The 23,407-nt window shown below is 37.0% G+C and overlaps 1 protein-coding gene across 1 annotated transcript in view; it reads left to right on the top strand.

Moving 5' to 3' along the window:
* The window catches only part of ZC3H6 (zinc finger CCCH-type containing 6), a 63,425-nt gene extending 43,353 nt beyond the window's left edge, over positions 1-20,072 (top strand). Inside the window, 10 exon segments of the mRNA XM_018054798.1 lie at positions 373-625; positions 4,528-4,661; positions 12,706-12,822; positions 13,423-13,534; positions 16,857-16,891; positions 16,893-16,972; positions 18,328-18,579; positions 18,890-19,191; positions 19,194-19,379; positions 19,660-20,072. Of these exon segments, the coding sequence (XP_017910287.1) occupies positions 373-625; positions 4,528-4,661; positions 12,706-12,822; positions 13,423-13,534; positions 16,857-16,891; positions 16,893-16,972; positions 18,328-18,579; positions 18,890-19,191; positions 19,194-19,379; positions 19,660-20,048 (1,860 nt within the window). The 3' untranslated portion in view covers positions 20,049-20,072.

Below are 23,407 nucleotides of genomic sequence, written 5' to 3'. Positions count from 1 at the left end.
TTGGGTTTTTGGAGAAGGAATTCGTGTACGTTGATAAGGATTTTAAAGTATTCTTGTGGATACAAATATTGAGGTATGGAGCATGAGAAATGTAAGACATGGGCATGGGAAACAAAGTGAACAAGACACACTCACCAGCAAGGTTTTATGAACATTACAGTGTTTAATAACATCAGAGCAGCATTTAGCTTTTTAAACTTAGTTTAAAATAGTTCCATAGATAAATTCTAACCACAAGACAGAACAACTCTTTTCCCCTTCTTCTCCCAGCTTTCTAGGGGTGGAGGGGTGGGGGGAAGATGTCCTATGTTACTATCAACTCCTCTATATGTAACTGAAAAATCCTGACAATGATTATTCATTTTCACTTAGCATGGACATATATCAGGAAACTACATGGCATCAAAGAAGAGTCAACATAACAGAAAATTTAAAAGTAAAGAATATGATGAGTACAGTACCTACAGTGATGACAACTTTGGTAGCTACAGTCAGGAAACAGAGGAAGATTTTGCCAGTCAGCTGAAACAATACAGGCAAGCTAAAGAAACCTCGAATACTTCTTTAGGATCATCTTTTTCTAAAGAACCAGGGAAAAAACAAAGATTGAAAGGAATTCAGCAAGGTAAGTTTGAAATTGTCTGGTTTTGACTATGAAAACTTTATTAAGATAAACAGGTAGCTATGAAGTAAAAACTTAAATTTCTTAGCCCTTTGTTATCGTCAGTTTATTCCTGTGATTCCTAAATTTGTTTTTCTTTATTTTGTAGACCTTGAGTACAGAAATCTATAGATATTTCAATCTGCATGATATCTTAAAATTTGCATTTAATAGATTTCCTAATATTTTTAAAGTATATAAAATGTAGAAAAACTTTCCTGTTACAAGTTTTCCCCTCTCTTCTATATGGTATCAGTATACTGAAAAAAAAAATTACCTATCCTTTTCAACTGTTACCTTGTGTTACTTTATATTTTAGACCCTATAAAGACAGAATCCTGGAAAGCTATTCTTTTATTAGAGTTTAAAATGTAGTGATCATCTTTGATGTTTAAATATACTCAAGACTATATACTTTTTAAAAAATATATGTATTTTATTGAAGTATAGTTAACTTAAAATGTTGCAGGTACACAGCAAGATAATTCAGTTATACAGTTACACAAATACTAGTTTTGAAATTATTTTTCATCATAGGTTATTACAAGATACTGATTATAGTTCCCTATGCTATACAGTAAACCTAAATAAATGCTAGAAATCTAGCATTCTATTCATACTAAGCCAAACAAGTGAAATCAAAATGTCATATTTTTTTGTTACGTAAAAATTCATAATTTTTCTAAAATATATGTATTATACATGTTTATACATATGTATACAAAAGCTTTTCTACTATACTTGATAAAGGCTTGAGAAAGAACATCAAAAAATAAAAATAAAAGAGAGATCAAGAAATTGGAAAACATAAACTAAATGAAATGAGGCACTGAATATGAAATAGAAAAAGTGAAACAAACTAGATAAAAATAAAAGATCATCATATAGTCCAGTTTAGTCAGTTCAGTCACTCAGTTGTGTCCGACTCTTTGTGACCCCAAAGAGGAGGACTGCAGCATGCCAGGCCTCCCTGTCCATCACCAACTCCCAGAGCCTACTCAAACTCATGTCTATTGCATGGGTGATGCCATCCAACCATCTCATCTTCTGTCGTCCCCTTTTCCTCCCTCCTTCAATCTTTCCGAGCATCGGGGTCTTTTCCAATGAGTTGGTTCTTCGCATCAGGTGGCCAAAATATTGGAGTTTCAGCTTCACCATCAGTCCTTCCAATGAGTATTCAGGACTGACTTCCTTCAGGATTGACTGGTTGGATCTCCTTGCAGTCCAAGGGACTCTCAAGAGTCTTCTCCAATACCACAGTTCAAAAGCATCATTTTTAAACATGACTGCTCATTGGAAACTTATCTGGAGCTCTGGAGAAAAAATCAATAACTGATCATTTTTATTTTTCAGAAAGTTTCAAGATAACTCTGATGTGCCTCTGGAGTTTAAAAAGTGATTACAGGCTTTTTTGTTAGATCCTAGTTTGGGTGATATGGAGTTCTATTATTTTTCTGTTGACCAGTCATGATACAGTGGTATTAAGTGAGTAATAGTTACATAATCACAAGAGTAAAAGATGTTATCAGTTTTCACAATCAATAGCTGTACAAAAAATAAAAGAATTACAATTGCAAGCCATAATGGAAACAGTGGGTACATAATGGATTAACTTAACAATATAAAATAACTACAATTTGGGAGGGGGAGTCAAGCAGAGTGATGTGGTAAACGGAAGTGCATACATGCACATGTTTTCATCCACCCAACCAAGGACTATACACATTTTTCTGAATCAGAAATAACAACAAAACCTAAAGAAATTTCTGGAATGGTAACCTATTCATCTGTTATATTGAGGTACATCATCCTTGGGAAAACCAGGACAAGTCTCCATAGAAATTATGGATCACATAAGGGTCAAATTAGCCTTAAAAATTGTCTAGTTAGCATGTCTGCTTCAAGAAAACTGGAGCAAGATGAGGCTGAGGTGAAGTGATGAAACCCAAACCCTACGTAACTATCTTTTCTTTTTTTAATTTTAAAATGTAAATTTAAAAATTTATTTATTTATTTTTATTTATTGTATTTTATTTTTTAAATATAAATTTATTTATTTTAATTGGAGGCTAATTATTTTACAGTATTGTATTGGATTTGCCATACATCAACATGAATCCGTCATGGGTGCACATGTGTTCACCATCCTGAACCCCCCTCCCACCTCCCTCCCCATCCCATCCCTCTGGGTCATCCCAGTGCACCAGCCCTGAGCATCCTGTATCATGCATCAAACCTGGACTGGCAATTCGTTTCACATCTTTTACTTAGCACTGAAAAAAAGAGTCCATTATGAGTAAATTTGGTTATTTTTATGGCTTTATTTTTTCTTGATTTCCTAGCAAAATTCCTTTGAAAAATGTGAACCGAGGCTTTGTTGAACTAAAGAGGAGGAATTTGTCTATACATGTGCTATTGTAACTGGCACGTTTGTTCCTGGAGTCAGACATAGTGGTGTCAGGGATCATTTCACTTGGGGAATAAAGGGAATGTGAAGTTCTTGTTCATCCCTTCCTACCTGGGGTTTTTCCTTTCAGACTCCTTCTTTTTGTTCTGTTAATGAATTGAGTATTGCATTTTATTCTGAATTTCATTTTTTCCCCAGAATTATGAAAGTAATATATAGTCAAATGCAGAAAACTTTTTCTATGTGTAAAAAATGATAACGCAGCAAAGATCAAAGATAAAAACAATTTGCATCTCTACACCCAGGGACAATTACTATTAATATTTTTGGCAAACATTCTCTAGAATTTTTGAGAATTATTTTTAACAAAAAACTATACACTGTTAAAACTCCTTTTTTTTCCCCTTTAACTGTGAATTGTATTTCTGTCATTCTTACGTTAATGAGTAGATTCTAATGCCTACATTCTAATAGATACACCATAATTTATCTATTAAATTGCTAAATTTGTTTGCTAGTAATTATTTGAGATTTAAGTTGTACCCATTTTTTGAAAATTCTGTGATTAACCCTGCATATTTATACATATCTCATCTTGGTAAACATTTTTTTCCTGATAATAAATGCTGAAATGTAGAATTAAGTCAAAAGGCATAGGCACATTTGAAAATTTTTGACCCATATACCAAGCTGATATCCAAAAAGGTGTTAAAATAGCAGTTTATAACACTTCTGCCAGTGTGTGAAAATGCCAGTTTCTCCAAATCCCTACCACCGTTATTTCTTTGAGGTGAAAATTGGTGTGTTAATTTCTTTTAATGAAGTGAAACATTTTTGTCATGCATTTATTGGCTGTTTTGTAGATTTAAGATCATTGTAAAACTTAGTAGTTCAATATGACTTCGGTAAAATGGGAAATCACTTTGTATTGTAACTTACTACCCTAATATATAATTTTTATAATTTAAGTATCTGTTTAGATACTTTTAAACATCAAGTTTTTCAAAAGTAAAAGACAGGTATAAATTTTGTTTGGCAATTATGTGATATCCAGAATTATCAATAGAAACAATTTGCTACAAATTAATCACTAATAATACCTCATTGTCTTCCTTAGAGAGGAATGCAATGTTTAATTCTCTTAAAAAACAGAAAACCTCCTTAATTGTATATTCTAAGGAGAATTGAGAAGGATAAAACTAGATTTGACTTCTCCAGCCACTGTGTATCCTTGTTCTTTGCCTTCCTTATGTTGCTAACATCACTTGAGAAACAAAACAATAAGAAGCAGTACCTTAAAGTAAAATGTAAAGATGGAATTAGTTTTTTCATTGAATCTAGAGGGAAAAAAGAATGCACTGTACATTGTAGACTATTTAAAATATGCTATTCTCTGTAAACTAGTAGGTTGGTGTGCTGTTTTATTTATAACATCTAGAGTACATTTTAACTTTTGTAGGTACTGAGCAGAGGGTTAAAAGTTTTAATGTTGCTCGTGGACGAGGTTTGCTGAAAAAAATCAAACGCAAAGACCGTGGCGGAAGGGTCAACAAAGGGCCAAATGTGTTTTCAGGAACTGATGACTATCATGAGGTAATGAGAATTTATATATATTGAGGATTCTACCTTTTAACTTACTTGGCTGCAAATGAAGCATTGTGATTTTAATACTATTTTCCTAGTAAATGAAAAATTTCCAGTTCAGGTCAAATGAATATAGATGAATTCCAAAAACAAGTTTTGTTTTACTTAGTTATGATACTAGTATACAGATGCACGTTTAGGTGACATTGAAATGAAATTGCTAAGTTCGAAAGCACTTCAAAATAAAATTGATATGTCTGAAAGCAAAAATTTTTGTTCTGTAGGTTCTCTGTTGTACTTTTCCTTCCTAGGGGTCATCTTCCCTTGATGCAAATGGCAGAAAAATGCTTGGTAGCTCAATACGTGGCAGGACCAAGAAGGGAGACAGTGGTAAATTTACTTACTTATTAGAATTGAAATCCTTGAAAGAGAAGAAAGGAGGTATTAATGTTTGGAAGGGTCAATTTATGAACCCTGTGTATAGTAGAGACTGAATAAATGTATGTTGAATTGAACTGAACTCTGAACAAATACATTTCAACCTTGTAGTGACTTTCTAGATTAGAGTAATCCAGTTTCTGTATTCTGCCATTGTTCCAGTAAGATTTGATTGAATTATGCAGAGCAAGGGGTTATCAATAGCTGTAACCCTGACTGATAGAAAAGGGATACTAACATTATAATTGGAAAATGCTCAGTTTTCTAATCTCTGGGTTTAAAGATAATGGGCAAATATTTTTTTAATATACTACTTAGTATACTGTTTAGGGAGTTGCTAGCAAGTATGACCTTAAAAAAAAGTTTAGGACCAAATAAATTTGTGAAACCCAGCACATACTACTCTACTCCTGGTGATTCTCAGTCAACATGAATGTTTAAAGGCTCTGAGCAGGTTAGGCAGAAAGAAGTCTGACTTTGTTCAACCCATCATTTCTAAAATTTACTTCACCATGAACTCTTTTTTTTCCCCACACACCTACAAACATTCATTCTTAACTTACTGTTCTGTGGAATAACAGCTTTGCAAATAAGCTTAAAATTTCTGGGAAACTATAACCTGCCTCTCCATCTTTCTAGGCAGCTGTGGTTGTCTAGGATGTGCTGCTTTCACTAGACCAAATTAATGTGAATACTTTCTGAGTCAACCTCCTCCTATATTCAGTACTTATACCCTATACATGAAAAAATATTAGCTTCCAGGAAAATATAGTTTTGAGGGAATTACTGCCTATCTCTGAGCTTCAGTTAGAGTACAGTATTAAAATTAACTCTAATGGCCCCTTCAAGCACTAATATTTTAGATGTTTCCAGATCTAGCTTGCAACTAAAAAATTTCTTAATCTTGTGATAGAAAATAAGAATAAATCCTTTCTTATGCATTTATCAGATTTAGGACATTTTTCCTTTCCTGAAGAATCTCCTGTCAAGCAGGAGACATGGGTACTGTTCCTGGGTCGGGAAGACCCCTGGAGAAGGAAATGGCAACCCATTCCAGTATTCTTGCCTGGGATATCCCATGGACAGGGGAGCCTAGCTGACTATAGTCCATGGGTCACAAAGAGTCAAACACAACTGAGCGACTAAAGGGGTTCCCAGTTGCTGCTACTGGTAAAGAGCCCAGCTGCCAGTGCAGGTAGATGTAAGAGGCATGGGTTTGACCCCTGGGTTGGGAAGATCCCCTGAAGGAGGAAGTAGCAACCCTCTCCAGTATACTTGCCTGGAGAACCCCATGGACAGAGGAGCCTGATGGGCTGCTACATAGTACAACTTGGTGCATTCTTCAGTGGGTTTTATTGGGGGGGGGGGTCATTACCTAATATTTTTACTTTTTGATTTCAGAGTTATATTCCTCAAGTTGGCTCTTTGACTTCTCATGGTGCACTCTTTGGCTGCCTATTTTATTACAGCCACAATCCTTGTGGAGAAGGCATATGTGAACTGGTCATTTATAACTACTTGTTCTAAGTGAGCCTAGAAATAGAAAACGTTTATTAAAAAAATTTTCAGTTCAGTTGTTCACTCATGTCTGACTCTTTGCAACCCCACTGCAGCACGCCAGGATTCCCTGTCCATCATCAACTCCCGGAGTTTACTCAAACTCATGTCCATCAGTTGGTGATGCCATCCAACCATCTCCTCCTCTGTCATCCCCTTTTCCTCCTACCTTCAATCTTTCCCAGCATCAGGGTCTTTTCAAATGAGTCAGTTCTTCACATCAGGTGGCCAAAATATTGGGAGTTTAAGCTTCAGCATCAGTCCTTCCAGTGATTATTCAGGACTACTTTCCTTGAGGATTGACTGGTTGGATCTCCTTGCTGTTCATGGGACTCTCAAGAGTCTTCTCTAACACCACAGTTCAAAAGCATCGATTCTTCGGCACTCAGCTTTCTTCATGGTCCAGATCTCACATCCATACATAACTACTGGAAAAACCATAGCTTTGGCTAGACAGACCTTTGTCGGCAAAGCAAGGTCTCTGCTTTTTAATATGCTATCTAGGTTGGTCATCGGAGAAGGCAGTGGCACCTCACTCCAGTACTTTTGGGCCTGGCAAATCCCATGGACGGAAGAGCCTTGTAGGCTGCAGTCCATGGGGTTGCTAAGAGTCAGACACAACTGAGCGACTTGACTTTCACTTTTCACTTTCATGCATTGGAGAAGGTAATGGCAACACACTCCAGTGTTCTTGCCTGGAGAATGGCAGGGACGGGGGAGCCTGGTGGGCTGCCGTCTATGGGGTCACACAGAGTCGGACACGACTGAAGTGACTTAGCAGCAGCAGCAGCAGCAGGTTGGTCATAGCTTTCCTCAAGGAGCAAGCGTCCTTTAATTTCATGGCTGCAGTCACCATCTGCAGTGATTTTTGGGCACCCCCCAAAAATAAAGTCTGTCACTATTTCCATTGTTTCCCCATCTGTTTGCCATGAAGTGATGTGACCGGATGCCGTGATCTTCGTTTTTTGAATGTTGAGTTTTAAGCCAGCTTTTTCACTCTCCTCTTTCACTTTCATCAAGAGACTCTAGTTCCTTTTCTCTTTCTGCCATAAGGGTGGTGTCATCTGCATATCTGAGGTTATTGATATTCCTCCTGACAACCTTGATTCCAGCTTGTGCTTCATCCAGCCCAGTGTTTCTCATGATGTACTCTGCATAGAAGTTAAATAAGCAGGGTGACAATATATAGCCTTGACATACTCCTTTCCCAGTTTGGAACCAGTCTGTTGTTCCATGTCTGGTTCTAACTGTTGCTTCTTGATCTGTATACAGATTTCTTAGGAGGCAGGTAAGTTGGTCTGGTATTCCCATCTCTTTAAGAATTTTCCACAGTTTGTTGTGATCCACACAGTCAAAGGTTTTGGCATAGTTAGTAAAACAGAGGTAGATGTTTTCCTGGAACTCTCTAGCTTTTTTGATGATCCAACATATGTTGACAATTTGATCTCTGGTTCCTTTGCCTTTTCTAAATGCAGGTTAAACACGTGGAAGTTCATGGTTCACATACTGTTGAAGCATGGCTTGTAGAATTTTGAGCATTACTTTGCTAGCATATGAGATGAGTGTAATTGTGTGGTAGTTTGAACATTTTTGGCATTGCCCTTCTTTGGGATTGGAATGAAAACTGACCTTTCCAGTCCTGTGGCCACTGCTGAGTTTTCCAAATTTGCTGGCATATTGAGTGCAGCACTTCCACAGCAGCATCTTTCAGGATTTGAAATAGCTCAACTGGGATTCCATCACCTCCACTAGCTTTGTTCATAGTGATGCTTCCTAAGGCCCACTTAATTTCGCACTCCAGGATGTCTGGCTCTAGGTGAGTGATCACACCATCATGGTTATCTGGGTCATGAAGATCTTTTTTGTGTAGTTCTTCTGTGTATTCTTGCCACCTCTTCTTGATATCTTATGTTTCTGTTAGGTCCATACTGTTTCTCACTTTTATCGAGCCCATCTTTGCATGAAATGTTCCCTTGGTATCTCTAATTTTCTTGAAGAGATCTCTAGTCTTTCCCATTCCATTATTTTCCTCTATTTCTTTGCATTGATCACCGAGGAAGGCCTCCTTACCTCTCCTTGCTATTCTTTGGAACTCTACATTCAGATGGGTGTATCTCTCCTTTTCTCCTTTGCCTTTAGCTTCTCTTCTTTTCTCAGGTATTTGTAAGGCCTCCTCAGACAGCCATTTTGCCATTTTGCATTTCTTTTTCTTGGGGATGGTCTTGATCCCTCCTCCTGTACAGTGTCACGAACCTCCATCCATAGTTCTTCAGGAACTCTTATCAGATCTAATTCCTTGAATCTATTTTTCACTTCCACTGTATAATCATAAGGGATTTGATTTAGGTCATATCTGAATGGTCTAGTGGTTTTCCTTACTTTCTTCAATTGAAGTCTGAATTTGACAGTAAGGAGTTTATGATCTGAGCCACAGTCAGCTCCCGGTCTTGTTTTTGCTGACTGTGTAGAGCTTCTCCATCTTTGGCTGCAAAGAGTATAATCAGTCTGATTTCAGTATTGACCATCTGGTGATGTCCATGTGTAGAGTCTTCTCTTGTTTGTTGGAAGAGGGTGTTTGCTATGACCAGTGCGTTGTCTTGGCAAAACTCTGTTTGCCTTTGCCCTGCCTCATTCTGTACTCTAAGGCCAAACTTGCCTGTTACTCCAGGTGTACCTTGACTTCCTGCTTTTGCATTCCAGTCCCCTATGATGAAAAGGACAGCTTTTTTTTTTTTTTTTTCGTGTGAGTTCTAAAAGGTCTTGTAGGTCTTCATAGAACCATTCAACTTCAGCTTCTTCAGCATTAGTGGTTGGGGCATAGACTTGGATTACTGTGATATTGAATGGTTTACCTTGGAAATGAACAGAGATCATTCTGTTGTTTTTGAGATTTCATCCAAGTAGTGCATTTCAGACTCTTTCGTTGACTACAAGGGCTACTCCATTTCTTCTAAGGCATCTTTGGCCACAGTTGTAGTTATAATGATCATCTCAATTAAATTAACCCATTCCAGTTCATTTTATTTCACTGATTCCTAAAATGTCAATATTCACTCTTGCCATCTCCTGTTTAACCACTTGCAGTTTGCCTTGATTCATGGACCTAACATTCCAGGTTCCTATGCAGTATTGTTCTTGACAGAATCAGACTTTATTTCCATCACCAGTCACATCCACAGATGGCCATTGTTTTGCTTTGGCTCTGTTGCCTCATTTTTTCTGAAGTTATTTCTCCACTCTTCTCCAGGAGCATATTGGGCACCTACTGACCTGGTGAGTTCATTTTTCAGTGTCATATCTTTTTGTCTTTTCATACTGTTCATGGGATTCTCAAGCAAGAATTCTGAAATAGTTTGCTATTCCCTCCTCCAGTAGACCACGTTTTGACAGAACTCTCCACCATGACCCATCCATCTTGGGAGGCCCTACACGGCATGGCTTATAGTTTCATTGAGTTGGACAAGGCTGTGGTCCATGTGATCAGTTTGATTAGTTTTCCGTGATAGTGATTTTCATTCTGTCTGCCCCCTGATGGATAAGGATAAGAGGCTTATGGCAGCTTCCTATAGAAATAGAAAATGTTTGTAAATAAAATTTATGTAGGTTTAAAACATTTATTTCTGCTTTATTGACTATGCCAAAGCCTTTGACTGGGTGGATCACAATAAACTGGAAAATTCTGAAAGAGATGGGAATACCAGACTACCTGAACTGCCTCTTGAGAAACCTATATGCAGGTCAGGAAGCAACAGTTAGAACTGGATATGGAGTAATGGACTGGTTCCAAATAGGAGAAAGAGTACGTCAAGGCTGTATATTGTCACCCTGCCTACTTAATGTATATGCAGAGTACATCCTGAGAAATGCTGGGCTAGAAGAAGCACAAGCTGGAGTCAAGATTGCTGGGAGAAATATCACTAACCTCAGATATGAAGATGACACCACCCTTATGGCAGAAAGCAAAGAAGAAGTAAAGAGCCTCTTAATAAAAGTGAAAGAGGAGAATGAAAAAGTTGGCCTAAAGCTCAACATTCAGAAACCTAAGATCATTACATCTGGTCCCTTCACTTCATGGCAAATAGGTGGGGAAACAGTTGAAACAGTGGCTGACTTTATGTTTTGGGCTCCAAAATCACTGCAGATGGTGATTGTAGCCATAAAATTAAAAGACATTTACTCCTTGGAAAGAAAGTTATGACCAACCTAGACAGCATATTAAAAAGCAGAGACATTACTTGTCAACAAAGGTCCGTCTAGGCAAGGCTATGGTTTTTCCAGTAGTCATGTGTGGATGTGAGAGTTGGACTATAAAGAAGCTGAGTGCTGAAGAATCAGTGCTTTAGAACTGTGGTGCTGGAGAAGACTCTTGAGAGTCCTTGGACTGCAAGGTTGTCCAACCAGTCCATTCTGAAGGAGATCAGCCCTGGGTGTTCATTGGCCACCTGATGCTGAGAGCTGACTCATTGGAAAAGACCCTGATGCTGGGAAAGACTGAAGGCAGGAGGAGAAGGGGACGACAGAGGATGAGATGGTTGGATGCCATCGCCGACTCGATAGACATGGGTTTGGGTGGACTCCAGGAGTTGGTGATGGACAGGGAGGCCTGGCGTGCTGCAGTTCACGGGGTCACAAAGAGTTTGACACGACTGAACGACTGAACTGAAGACATTTAAAATGATCCTATCAGAGTAGAGTATAATGAGTTTCTTTGAGTTTTCATGGGATACACACACGTGTGTGTGTATGTGTGTATATATATATGTATATATGTGTGTACCTATAAATACTTTTTTAAAAGAAACTCAAAGATTATGTTTTCCTGGTATTCTGATACTTTTTTTTTTTCCTCCAGAAATCAGGTGGATTATTGAATGAATGAATTCTATCATTCATCAGTTGTGAGCACTGAGGATCAGATTTAACTTTACCTCTCTATTGCCTCAGGTGTTTGCTATGAGAGATTTCAGTAGATTGTGCTTTGTTCTCCATTGTCTAGCACATTGAGGGAAAAGAGAAAACTGATATCAATTCAGAAATGTAAATAGTTATGAACCTCCTACAGTGTGAAAGGCACTGTGCCTGCTAGGAGCTTGAAAAGCAGTGCTCTTTCATAGAGCTCATACTTTGTTGTTACTCAGCCTTCTTATACTTGCAGCAAAAGTTGAATAGGGGCCTGAGAAAAACTAAGGAAAGCAAGTAGGGCTGTGAGATTTCCTATCATATACTAGGTTTTCTTAATTTTTAAGTTTAAAAGTTAAAGGTAATATATCCTCAATTTTTTTCCCTAAAGAAAATACAAAATAACCACACATGCAAACAATCTATAACATTTTAGAAATTCATCTAGAGATACACAACTCTTAAAGGTAGGGGTATATTCTTTTAGTTGTTTTTTTCTTTGTCTTTATTATTATAAACTCAGATCACTTTTTCACTTGGTAAGGTATTGTGAACATTCGGTGTCCCCAGATTGTCTTTCCATCTGATGATTTTTTAAATGACTTTATAATATTCTATATGTACCATAGTGTGTTTTTTTGTGTTCTAGTTTTAGATACATAGAGTATTTCGTGGTTTTGTTTGTTTTACTTGTAAATAATTCTGCAATGGTCATTTTTGTGGATAAATCTTCATGTGCCTTCCTGGTAATTCCTTCAGAATTTTGTGCTGAAAAGTACAAATTTTGTGTCAAACAATATCAATATTTTAAGTTTTCTACCAACTGTACGTGAAAGTGCATATTTTTATTGTGTCTTCGCCAAAACTGAGTGTTATTATTAAGTTTAAAATTTTCACAATTTTATTTTGAAAAACGTAGTTAGATGTCTTCATTGAATTAGAGATAGGGTTCTTTGCAACTACCAGTATCGTAAGCAGTTTTCTAAAAGCATGCTTGTGTGCATCGCCTCTCTTCAGATAAATAAATAGCATCATAATGTTCAGTCTTAACCACTTTTAATAATCAATATGTACTGCTTTCTAGATCCATTTTAGTATGAATTTTAATGTCTTTTTTAATACTTCATATGTTTTATTTAAGTAAATTTTTTTCTTGCAGTATAGTAAACCAGGGAAAAAATGGAAGATTATGACTCAGGAATTTATTAATCAACATACAGTGGAACATAAAGGAAAACAAATCTGTAAATACTTTCTGGAAGGGAGATGTATTAAGGTAAATTTATAGGGGTATCATAAATCGTTTTAACTTCTGAAATAATCTCTAAAATTTAAGGTCATTTTAGGGGGTGGTGAGTGTTTTCTCATATAGTTGGAATAAAATTAGTTCTTCAGAGTGGATCTTGCATTGAATACTGTATATCAGAACTCATATAATTATATTCTGGGACAATAATATAGCTTGTTGAAATCAGTTTTTATTTTACTGACACATGATGCTATGTGGCACGTGCTCTTCAAATTGTCTTACTAATATTAAATGTTTTCATGTTTACAATGATGCAGTAAAGTTCAGTTACTGTTATTATTTTCATTTTAATCATGGTCAAACCAACAGGTTAAATGAGTCCCCAGAGTAGCTCAGCCAGAAATGGTGAGTGCTGGAGCCAAGCAGTGTCTTCTGAGGTCATGTTCACTGTTCTGCCTCTCCGCCCAAAGCCACCTCCACTATCCTGGGCAAGAATTCTAAGGGATTGTTTCAATTACTGTGAGCTCATTATTTAAAGATTGGAGATATGACCATGGTTCTACCATGAAACACCACAGAGAAAATTCAACTCAATGGTTACTTTTTTTTCTCTTTTTTTGTGAACAGGGAGATCAATGTAAATTTGATCATGATGCAGAGTTGGAGAAGAGGAAAGAGATCTGCAAATTTTATTTACAAGGATATTGTACCAAAGGAGAGAACTGCATTTATATGCATAATATCCTTTATTAAAAATGTTAACCAAAATATTGCAGTTTTCAAGTGTCATTGAGGCTTTAAAAATCTTAAGTACAATCTAGAAAGCCTAGTTTGGTTTTAAGTTTAAAATAACACATTATGTAAACCAGATCTCTTCAGCCTTTGCACTTCAGAAGGTCAACTGAGTTTTTCTCTTTAGGGAAATGAAATAGCTTCCTTTTGGAAAAAAAAATCTGCAATAAACGTATTTTAAATAATATTTATAAGTATTTCAAGAGGCTGTGTTTTCTGAAGGAGTTGGCAACATATTTATTTTGTGACTTAATTACTATTTACTTGGGTTCATAAGTAATAAATTATCATTGTTGGGAATTATAAAGTTAAGTACTGTCAAATCTTACCACCAAATGAGAAGCACTACCCTGTATATTCTTCCCTACTTCTGATACATTTAAATTGTATTCCTGCCTCTACCCATGTGGCATTTCACTGTATATGGTCCATATATATATATGATTTGTGTTGATGTGTGAAAAACAACTTGTAAAGCAATTATCCTTTAGTTAAAAATAATTTAAATATATATATAAAACATTTCCTTTGGTAAAGACCTTATTATTTTCCAAATGGTTAGTTCATCGTCTCCTCTTCACAGATTTAAGAGGTCACCTGCCCATATTCTAAGTTTTCAGCGAGCATAGTTTTGTTTCTGTAATATATCATTATACCTTGTGCTATCTGACCATTCTGCTCTGTAGTAGTATGTTTGATACTTACTAAGGGCAAATACTCCTTTTGTATCAAAATGTTATAATAAATTTGTCTTATTCAAACAAAATTTTTTAAAGATTTAATGTATTTCTTTAGAAACCAGACACCTTATTGAACAGTTTCTGAAATCTTCTCATCTGTTCTTATGTTTTCTCCATAGTCATGCCATCTGTGGCATGACAATTTTAATAGTATTGGCTGCACTTCCAGAAAAATGTTAAATAATAGGGATTGTGAAGCATAAAACATGTTTCAAGGGTAATGCCCTTTTGCTTTGGCTTGTGGCTACAATTTTAAGATTGATTTTTAAAAAAATCAAGTTAAGTATATAAATTCTTCAGCTTCCTAGGTGTCTCAGTAGTAAAGAATATGCCTGGAGATTTGTGTTCAATCCCTGGGTCAGGAAGATCTCCTGGGGAAGGAAATGGCAACCCACTCCAGTGTTCTTGCCTGGGAATTCCATGGACGGAGGAGCCTAGCAGGCTACAGTCCATGGGGTTGCAAAGAGTCGAGCATGACTCAGACTAAACAACAACATCTAATATATATCCTTATTTTACTAAGATTTTAATATAAAAAAACTTGAATTTTATCAGTTGTCCTTTGTATCTGCTAAGATAATCACATTATTTTTCTTTCTTGACCTTATCAGTGTGATGATTTCAGTAATAAATTTCCAAAAACTACTCAGAAATTCTCCGAACATATACCAGCTGAAATGGTATATTTTTCACTATACTTCTAGACTTACTATTTCCTTTAGATCTTTGTCTCCAAAATTTTAAGATTAGTTTGTGGTTTTGATTGTTGGGATATTTAACTTTAACATGACAATATCAGACTCCTTTATTTTCTTCATAGATATAAACATTTGCTCAAAATTTATTTGCTCTGTATTTTGTTTTATTGTGTAAAGTAACAGAGTTTACATAATTAAATTATACTATAGCCATTATAAATAGCTATAGCCATTTTTACTTTAAAAAATTGTTTTCTTGAGAGTATATATATATATATATATATATATATATGTATGTATGTATAACTGAATCACTTTGCTGTATACCTGAAACTTACATGACATTGTAAATTGACTATACTTCAATTTTTAAAAAATGGTTATTGAAGAAACCTCAGTGTCCACTGCAGCACTACTTACAATAGCTAGGGCATGAAGGCAACCTAGATGTCCATTGACAGATGAATGGATAAAGAAGTTGTGGTACATATGCACAGTGGAATATTACTCAGCCATAAAAAGGAACTCATTTGAGTCAGTTCTAATGAGGTGGATGAATACAGAGTAAAGTAATTCAGAAAGAGAGAAACAAATATATATGGAATCTAGAAAGATGGTACTGATGAACCTGTTTACAAGGCAATGGAGACACAGACATAGAGAACAGACTTGTAAACACAGCAGGGGAAGGAGAGGGAGGGACAAATTGAAAGAGTAACACAGAAATACATGCACTATGATATGTAAAATAGAGAGCCAGTGGGAATTTGCTGTGTGACACAGGGAGATCCAACCTGGTGCTCTGTGACAATCAAGGGTGGGATGGGGAGGGAGGTGGGAGAGAGGTTGGAGAGGGAGCGGACATAATGTATACCTGTGGCTGATTCATGTTCATGTATGGCAGAAACTAACCCAATTCTGTAAACCAGTTATCCTCCAATTAAAAAAAATAAAATTGATGTAACTAACAAAAAAGAATCCACCAGCCAAGGCAGGGGACACAGTTTCAATCTCTGTTCCAGGAAGATTCCACATGCTGTGGGGCAACTAAGCCAGTATGCCACAACTACTGCGCCCCATGCTTTGCTACCACTTAAGCCTGCACACCCTAGAGCCTGTGCTCAGCAACAGGAGAAGCCAGTGCAGTGGGAAGACTGTGCCCACAGCTAGAGAGCAGCCCCCAGTCACAGCTAGAGAGAGCCTGCACACGACAGTAAAGGCCCAGTGCAGCCAAACATGAGTGAAAGTAAATAAGTGAAATTTTAGAAGTATTAGTGGAATTAGCTAATTATCCAAGCTCTATTTATATGTAACATTTTCCTAGCATGGTACTTTCAAACAAACTATTGAAACCTTAACATGACTTTCTTGATCAGTGGTGAAAACAGCTCGAGTTTGCACTAAATTTTAGACATAATTTATTTACAATGGTAATTTGGGAGGTGATTTGTAAACCTTGACTGAGAGCTCTTATTACGGAAGTCTATGTTAATTACCCACATTACTAACTCTGCTATTATAGAAGACATAAATTTCACTGACAGAAAAAATAATAGTTTGTATAGTCAAGTTTTTTAAAACAAAAAAATTAAGCTCTTAAAAATTGTTTTCTAGTTCTGATAGAGTAGAAGAGACTTAAAATTTTTGAATGTTCTGCAACAGCATATTTAAAATATTTAATCTTAAAATTAAAAATGAAATAATCTGTGACTGTTGAAAATTTAGTACAGTATATGGTAATAAAGTTATATTGATTTCACAGTTGTATTTTTTGTTTTAAAAACATGAGAGTTTGATTTTACTTGGTCTGTTCCTTAATGTTTTTATTTACATGAATTTCCATGTAAGTTCTATCATAGTGGAGCAAAAATGTTACCAAGGAGACAACTGTAAATTTTCACATGATGATCTGACTAAAGAAACAAAGAAACTTTTGGGACAAAGTAAGTAATATTTTTGCACCTTGATTACAGATTCATTAGACTTTAATCATGTTTTATAAGCCATATTTTAATGCCTGGAGAATCCCATGGACCAGAGGAGTCTGTACAATCCATGGGGTCGCAAAGAGTCAGACATGACTGAGCAACTTCACTTTCTTGCTGAGAAAGCAAGGACTTATTTTATGTTTTTATTCCGTTAATGTAGTGTGTTAGAAAAAGCAGGAATATTGGACTAAGAATTAAGAATATTTTGTTCTTATAAGATTCAGTTGTGATGTACATGAAACACTTTGTACCACTCCTAGTAAATAGTAAAAGCTCAGTTAGTGGCTGGAGAAGGCAATGGCACCCCACTCCAGTACTCTTGCCTGAAAAATCCCATGGATGGAGGAGCCTGGTGCGCTGCAGTCCATGGGGTGGTTAAGAGTCAGACACGACTGGAGAGACTTTCACTTTCACTTTTCACTTTCATGCATTGGAGAAGGAAATGGCAGCCCACTCCAGTGTTCTTGCCTGGAGAATCCCAGGGACGGGGGAGCCTGGTAGGGCTGCCCGTCTGTGGGGTCACACCAGAGTCGGCCACGACTGAAGCGGCTTGCAGCAGCAGCAGCAGTTAGTGGCACCTATTATAGTTCTTTTACTTATTAATGATAGCAAATAATATAATTGCCTTAACCTTAAAAAAAAACACCAGAATCTTTTGTTCTTATCATTGTTCTGCCATTAGAAAACAGTCCATCACAAATTTTTTCAACCAGTCCATCATAAATTTATTTTTCTGTTGAGCTCTTGTTCAAATGTCATTTACTTTCCAATTTTATTTAGGCTATAATTGGTATACAACACTGTATAAATTTAAGGTGTACAACATAATGATTCAACTTACATACATCATGAAATTATTGCAAGCTTAGCAAACATCCATTATCTCAAAATAAATACGAAATTAAAGAAACAGAAAAGATTTTTTCCATGAACACCCTTAACATTTCATATATAACGGTACAGTGCTGTTAATTATATTCACCATGTTGTGCCTCACATCACTAGCACTTACTTACCTTATAACTTGAAGTTTGTATCTTTTTAGTACCTTCATCCAGTTCCTACTTGTACTACCCTCTGCCTTTGGTAACCACAAAATGTGATCTCTAAAAAAGCTAATTTACTTGAGAAATATCCTTTACCTCTTTGAACCTCATATTCTTTATAAAAAATTAGTTCACTATCTCTGATCTATTTCAACTTTAATATTACATTTTTCTGTTAACTAAACTAGTTTATTCAAGTCTTCACAGTTTTAAATGTGAGGAAGAAAGCTTGTTTTGAAATAGTAAATCTTTGGCCAATTATCTTTAGGTGTTTGAATACTGAAGAAGCTGCAAATGAAGATGAAAGAGAATTAGAAGAACTTAGAAAGCATGGCATAACTCCTCTTCCCAAACCACCTCCAGGAGTTGGACTTCTGCCAACCCCACTAGAGCATTTTCCCTTTTCTGATCCTGAAGATGGTTTTCAGACAGATCTCTCTGATGATTTCAAGAAGATTCCATCTCTTTTTGAAATAGTTGTAAAACCTACTGTGGATTTAGCACATAAAATTGGAAAGAAGTAAGTTAAATTTTTCATTCCTTCCAGTGAATATTCAGGGTTGATCGCCTTTAGGATTGATTGGTTTGATCTCCTTGCTGTTCAAGGGACTCTCAAGAGTCTTCTCCAACACCACAGTTCGAAAGCATCAGTTCTTCAACACTCAGCTTGCTTTATGGTCCAACTCTCATATCCATACATGACCACTGGAAAAACCATAGCCTTGACTAGACGGATCTTTGTCAGCAAAGGTCCAATATCTATTTAGAGATGTAATGTTCTTATTTGTCTCTTTTCTTTGAACTAAGAAATATTATTCTTTTGTCCACAGGCCACCAGCATTTTATAACAGTGCCTCACCACCAGGACCACAATTTCAGGAAAGCAGCCCACATCCTCAACATGTCTATAGTTCGGGGTCAAGTCCAGGTCCTGGCCCTAACATGTCTCAGGGACACAACAGTCCTGTGATCCACCCAGGCTCCCCTGGACACTGTCCTGGCCTACCAGTGCCACAGAGCCCACCTTTGCTGCCTGGCCCCCCAGGAATTGTGGGCCCTCACGGTCAAGCTGGAGTACTTGTCAACCCAGATACGCCTTTGACACCACCAAATATGAGTGGTTCTTACCACTGCTCGGCTTTCCAGAACATGTAATGAAAGTACCTAGAGAGAATCACTGCTCTCCAGGCTCATCGCACCCACCTGGTGAAAGGCAGCTCAGTACCAGCTATGATTCCTTACAAAATCCCGCTGAGTTTTATGATCATTACTATTCACAGCATGCTGTCCATAATTTTCAGCCACCCAGTCACTCTGGTGGTAAGTTTACCTTTCTAAATAACTCATTTCTAACTTAAAATATCTGGAGTCCTATGTTTCTTTAGTAACATGAAAGGCATGTGTGTTTTAAATAAGGAAAATATGATGAAATTGAAATATTAAAATGTGTTTTCAATTTAACAGTGCTTACTGTTACATAATAATCTGATAATCAAATGTGATATTATTGTAACTCAGTTTCTTACAAGGCACAGCGGTCCTTGTCTCCTGGAGTTTTGTGCTCAATCAGTGTCTTGTGTCTTTTTGTGTTGTGTTGTAGACGGGGTGTGGCATGGTGACTTTGCCCAGCACCAGGCTCCAGTTGTTCCAGACTCACCTAACCGTGGGAGTGGGTCCGACAGCAGCAGTAATGTGGCAGGCCAGGGCCCCCTGCCTGCACTGGGTCTCCTCCCTGCTGTCCAGAGAGCTCTTTTTGTCAGACTTACTCAGAAATACCAAGAAGATGAAGAACCAAGCAGCACCCAGCCTCAGAGGACACCAAGCAAGGAAGAAGGTGTGTCAGGTGTCATGATAGCGTCATATCTGTTTGGATCTACCTATTCTATTTCCAGCTACCTTACAGCTACTATCTTCTTGGGTTTGATTGTCATTTCCAGTGCCATTGATGCATTAGTAATTAATTGCAGTGGGTTTGATTTGAAGCAATAAATCAGACTGGAGTGTGAGGCCTTGGAAGCACACTTGTTGTTAAGCTTTGTTTTTGAAGAGAAATAGAACAGAAACAAGATAGCCTTGAGTTTAAGAATTTTAACTTGTAACTCAAGTTCAAAATTATTTGGTTATTAGATTTTTATGGGCAGAGGCTGTTTCCTTCAGGTTCTGCTATACTATTAAAGGATATTATTTTTAATATAAAAGATTATATTTTAAGTTTCCCTTAGTATTTTTGATACTGATAAGTCTACAGCAATTAGTTAATTCAGTTAAGGGAAGAAAACTGGAAATCAACCAGTTTATTATGAGTTAAAAAATTGATATGTTTGGCCAACCTTAAACATGAAATTAAGGGCTTCCCTCGTTCCAGTGGTTAAGAATCCATCCTTCCGCTGCAGGAGTCAGGGAAGTTCACATGCTGTGAGGCATGGCGAAAAGCGAAACATGAAATTATGAATAACTATGTAAAACTGGATAATGCTAGTAGCCACAAGTTATATCAACATTTGTTACATTTGCAAAGATAGTATTAACCTTCATTTATTTAACATGACAGGGAAGTGAGGAATTTCTAATAAGTTAATTTCCTATATAATTTATATTTACTCCTTTAGGTGCTAATTTTAAGAAATAATCATTTTAATGGTATTCTTTCTTTAAAGTGTAAACAAAGTCTTATATTTTCATAAAGAAAAATAAAACTTTTCTAAGTGATATAAAATTTTGTATATAATACTGTAAAATTGGTAATGTTTTATAAGGCTTGTTTTCTTGGAATCAGAAAACATCTTAAACAGATTTTTGTGTGTTTGTGTTCATTCTTACAAATTTTATTGCCTTTGTGAATTTATTTGTCCTTTGAAAAAAAGCTGATAGAAACCTTTTATTCATTTTCTAATACCTGCTTTCCACTGACCTCTCTGCTGTTCTACTTTGTTTCTGCTCCATATTCATTCTTATTCCAAAAAAGATTTTAAGACTGCTTATAAAATATGTTTATATGAAACTGAAAATTAAATAGCATCTTACCTATTTGGATCGGATTTGGATTAAGTACCAAATTCTATGAGGAGTGAAACTCCTACACAGAAATGTTTAAAATACTACAACAGTTGAAAGTGAACCACAGGTCTAGCTCTAGACTTCCTGGAGGTCAGAGAAAAAAAGAGAGATCCAGTGTCTAGAAGTAGTTTTTTCAGACACTGAGGTATGAATTAAAGTTTTTGCCATTGTGATATAGTGTATACTATTTAAAGCCACATCCTCCCCTAAATATGAGTGCTTGTTCTGTAGCATTCTTCTGTTCAAACTAACTGTGTAATGCTAAATTTGCTGTGACAGAAATGCATGGTGAGCAGTGAGATAAAAGTGAGAATATATGTGCTAGTCTATTGACTAAAGATATTCTGTGATATACATAAGTGTGTGTGTACATATATACATGTACATGGCTAATTCAGAGATAATCTATATATGTTTTAATGGAGAAGAAGGAAACCCACCCTCCTGAGGTGTCAGTTTTTATTTCCTTCTCTACTAGAGAGAAGACCTCTGACGGTTAAGCTTCTTAACATTATGGCTCATGCTAAAGTTACATAGGCTTTAAGAGTAAGGCCCAAAGTTCTTATGAAGTTAAAGTACGTAAATTTTAGGGTGTTAGTTTCATTTGTTGCTTTTAATTTAGAGTTTGAGTAATATATTCACAAGGTCAAACATTTAAAAATTTATGAGAGAAAAAGCCTGGGCCCATATATGCTCAGTTCCCTTTGCTTTCCTAACATTCAATGTTAGTGTTTTTGTTTTCGTTCCAGTTTTTTTTTTTTAATAGCTCTTCCTTGTTATCTGATAAATCCAGAGGTATGAAATTTAAGGGGATTGCTTGAATTAAAGAAGGCTTACCTGGTGGCTCAGATGGTAAAGCGTCTGCCTGCAATGCGGGACACGTGGGTTTGATCCTGGGTTGGGAAGATCCCCTGGAGAGTTCAGTTCACAGTCGCTCAGTCCTGTCCGACTCTTTGCGACCCGTGAATTGCAGCACACCGGGCCTCCCTGTCATCATCAACTCCCAGAGTTCACTCAGACTCACGTCCATCGAGTCAGTGATGCTATCCAGCCATCTTATCCTCTGTCACCCCCTTCTCCTCCTGCCCCCAATCCCTCCAGCATCAGAGTCTTTTCCAATGAGTCAACTCTTCTCATGAGGTAGCCAAAGTACTGGAGTTTCAGCTTCAGCATCATTCCCTCCAAAGAAATCCCAGGGCTGATCTCCTTCAGAATGGACTGGTTGGATCTCCTTGCAGTCAAGGGACTCTCAAGAGTCTTCTCCAGCCACAGTTCAAAAGTATCAATTGTCTGGTGCTCAGCTTTCTTCACAGTTCAACTCTCACATCCATACATGACCACTGGAAAAACCATAGCCTTGACTAGATGGACCTTTGTTGGCAAAGTAATGTCTCTGCTTTTGAATATGCTATCTAGGTTGGTCATAACTTTTCTTCCAAGGAGTAACCGTCTTTTAATTTCATGCTGCAGTCACCATCTGCAGTGATTTTGGAGCCCCCAAAAATAAAGTCTGACACTGTTTCCACTCTTTCCCCATCTATTTCCCATGAAGTGATGGGACCAGATGCCATGATCTTCGTTTTCTGAATGTTGAGCTTTAAGCCAACTTTTTCACTCTCCTTTTTCACTTTCATCAAGAGGCTTTTTAGTTCCTCTTCCCTTTCTGCCATAAGGGTGGTGTCATCTGCATATCTGAGGTTATTGATATTTCTCCCAGCAATCTTGATTCCAGCTTATGCTTCTTCCAGCCCAGCGTTTCCTATGATGTACTCNACCGCATTATATGTTAAATGAGCAGGGTAGACAATATACAGCCCTTGGCCGTAGTCACACTTTTCCTATTTGGAACCATCTGTTGTTCCATGTCCAGTTCTAACAGTTGCTCCGGACTGCGTAAGGGTGGTCGACAAGAGGCAGGTAGGTGGTCTGGTATTCCCCATTCTTTGAAATTTCATACAGTTCTTGTGATCCAACATAGTCCACTAGGCTTTGCATAGTCAATAAAGGCAGAGAAAGTAGATGTTTTCTGGAACTCTAATTGCGTTTTTTTCCGATGATTCCATCAGCGGTTGTTTGGCAATTTGATCTCTGGTTGTCTGCCTTTCAGAAACCACGCAAACCTGAACATCTCAATGGAATTTCAACTGGTTCACGTATTGCTGAAGCCTGGCTCTGGAGAGATTGACATTATCTTTACTAGCGTGTGAGATGAGTGTGTAATTGTGTGGTAGTTTTGAGGGCCTCTTGGCATTGCCCTTTCTTTGGAATGGAATGAAAACTGACCTCTTCCC

The sequence above is a fragment of the Capra hircus genome, chromosome 11 (genome assembly GCF_001704415.2).
Source record: "Capra hircus breed San Clemente chromosome 11, ASM170441v1, whole genome shotgun sequence".
NCBI lineage: Eukaryota > Metazoa > Chordata > Mammalia > Artiodactyla > Bovidae > Capra > Capra hircus.
Note: the sequence above shows the minus strand (reverse complement) of the source record. Positions and strands in the feature narration are given on the sequence as shown.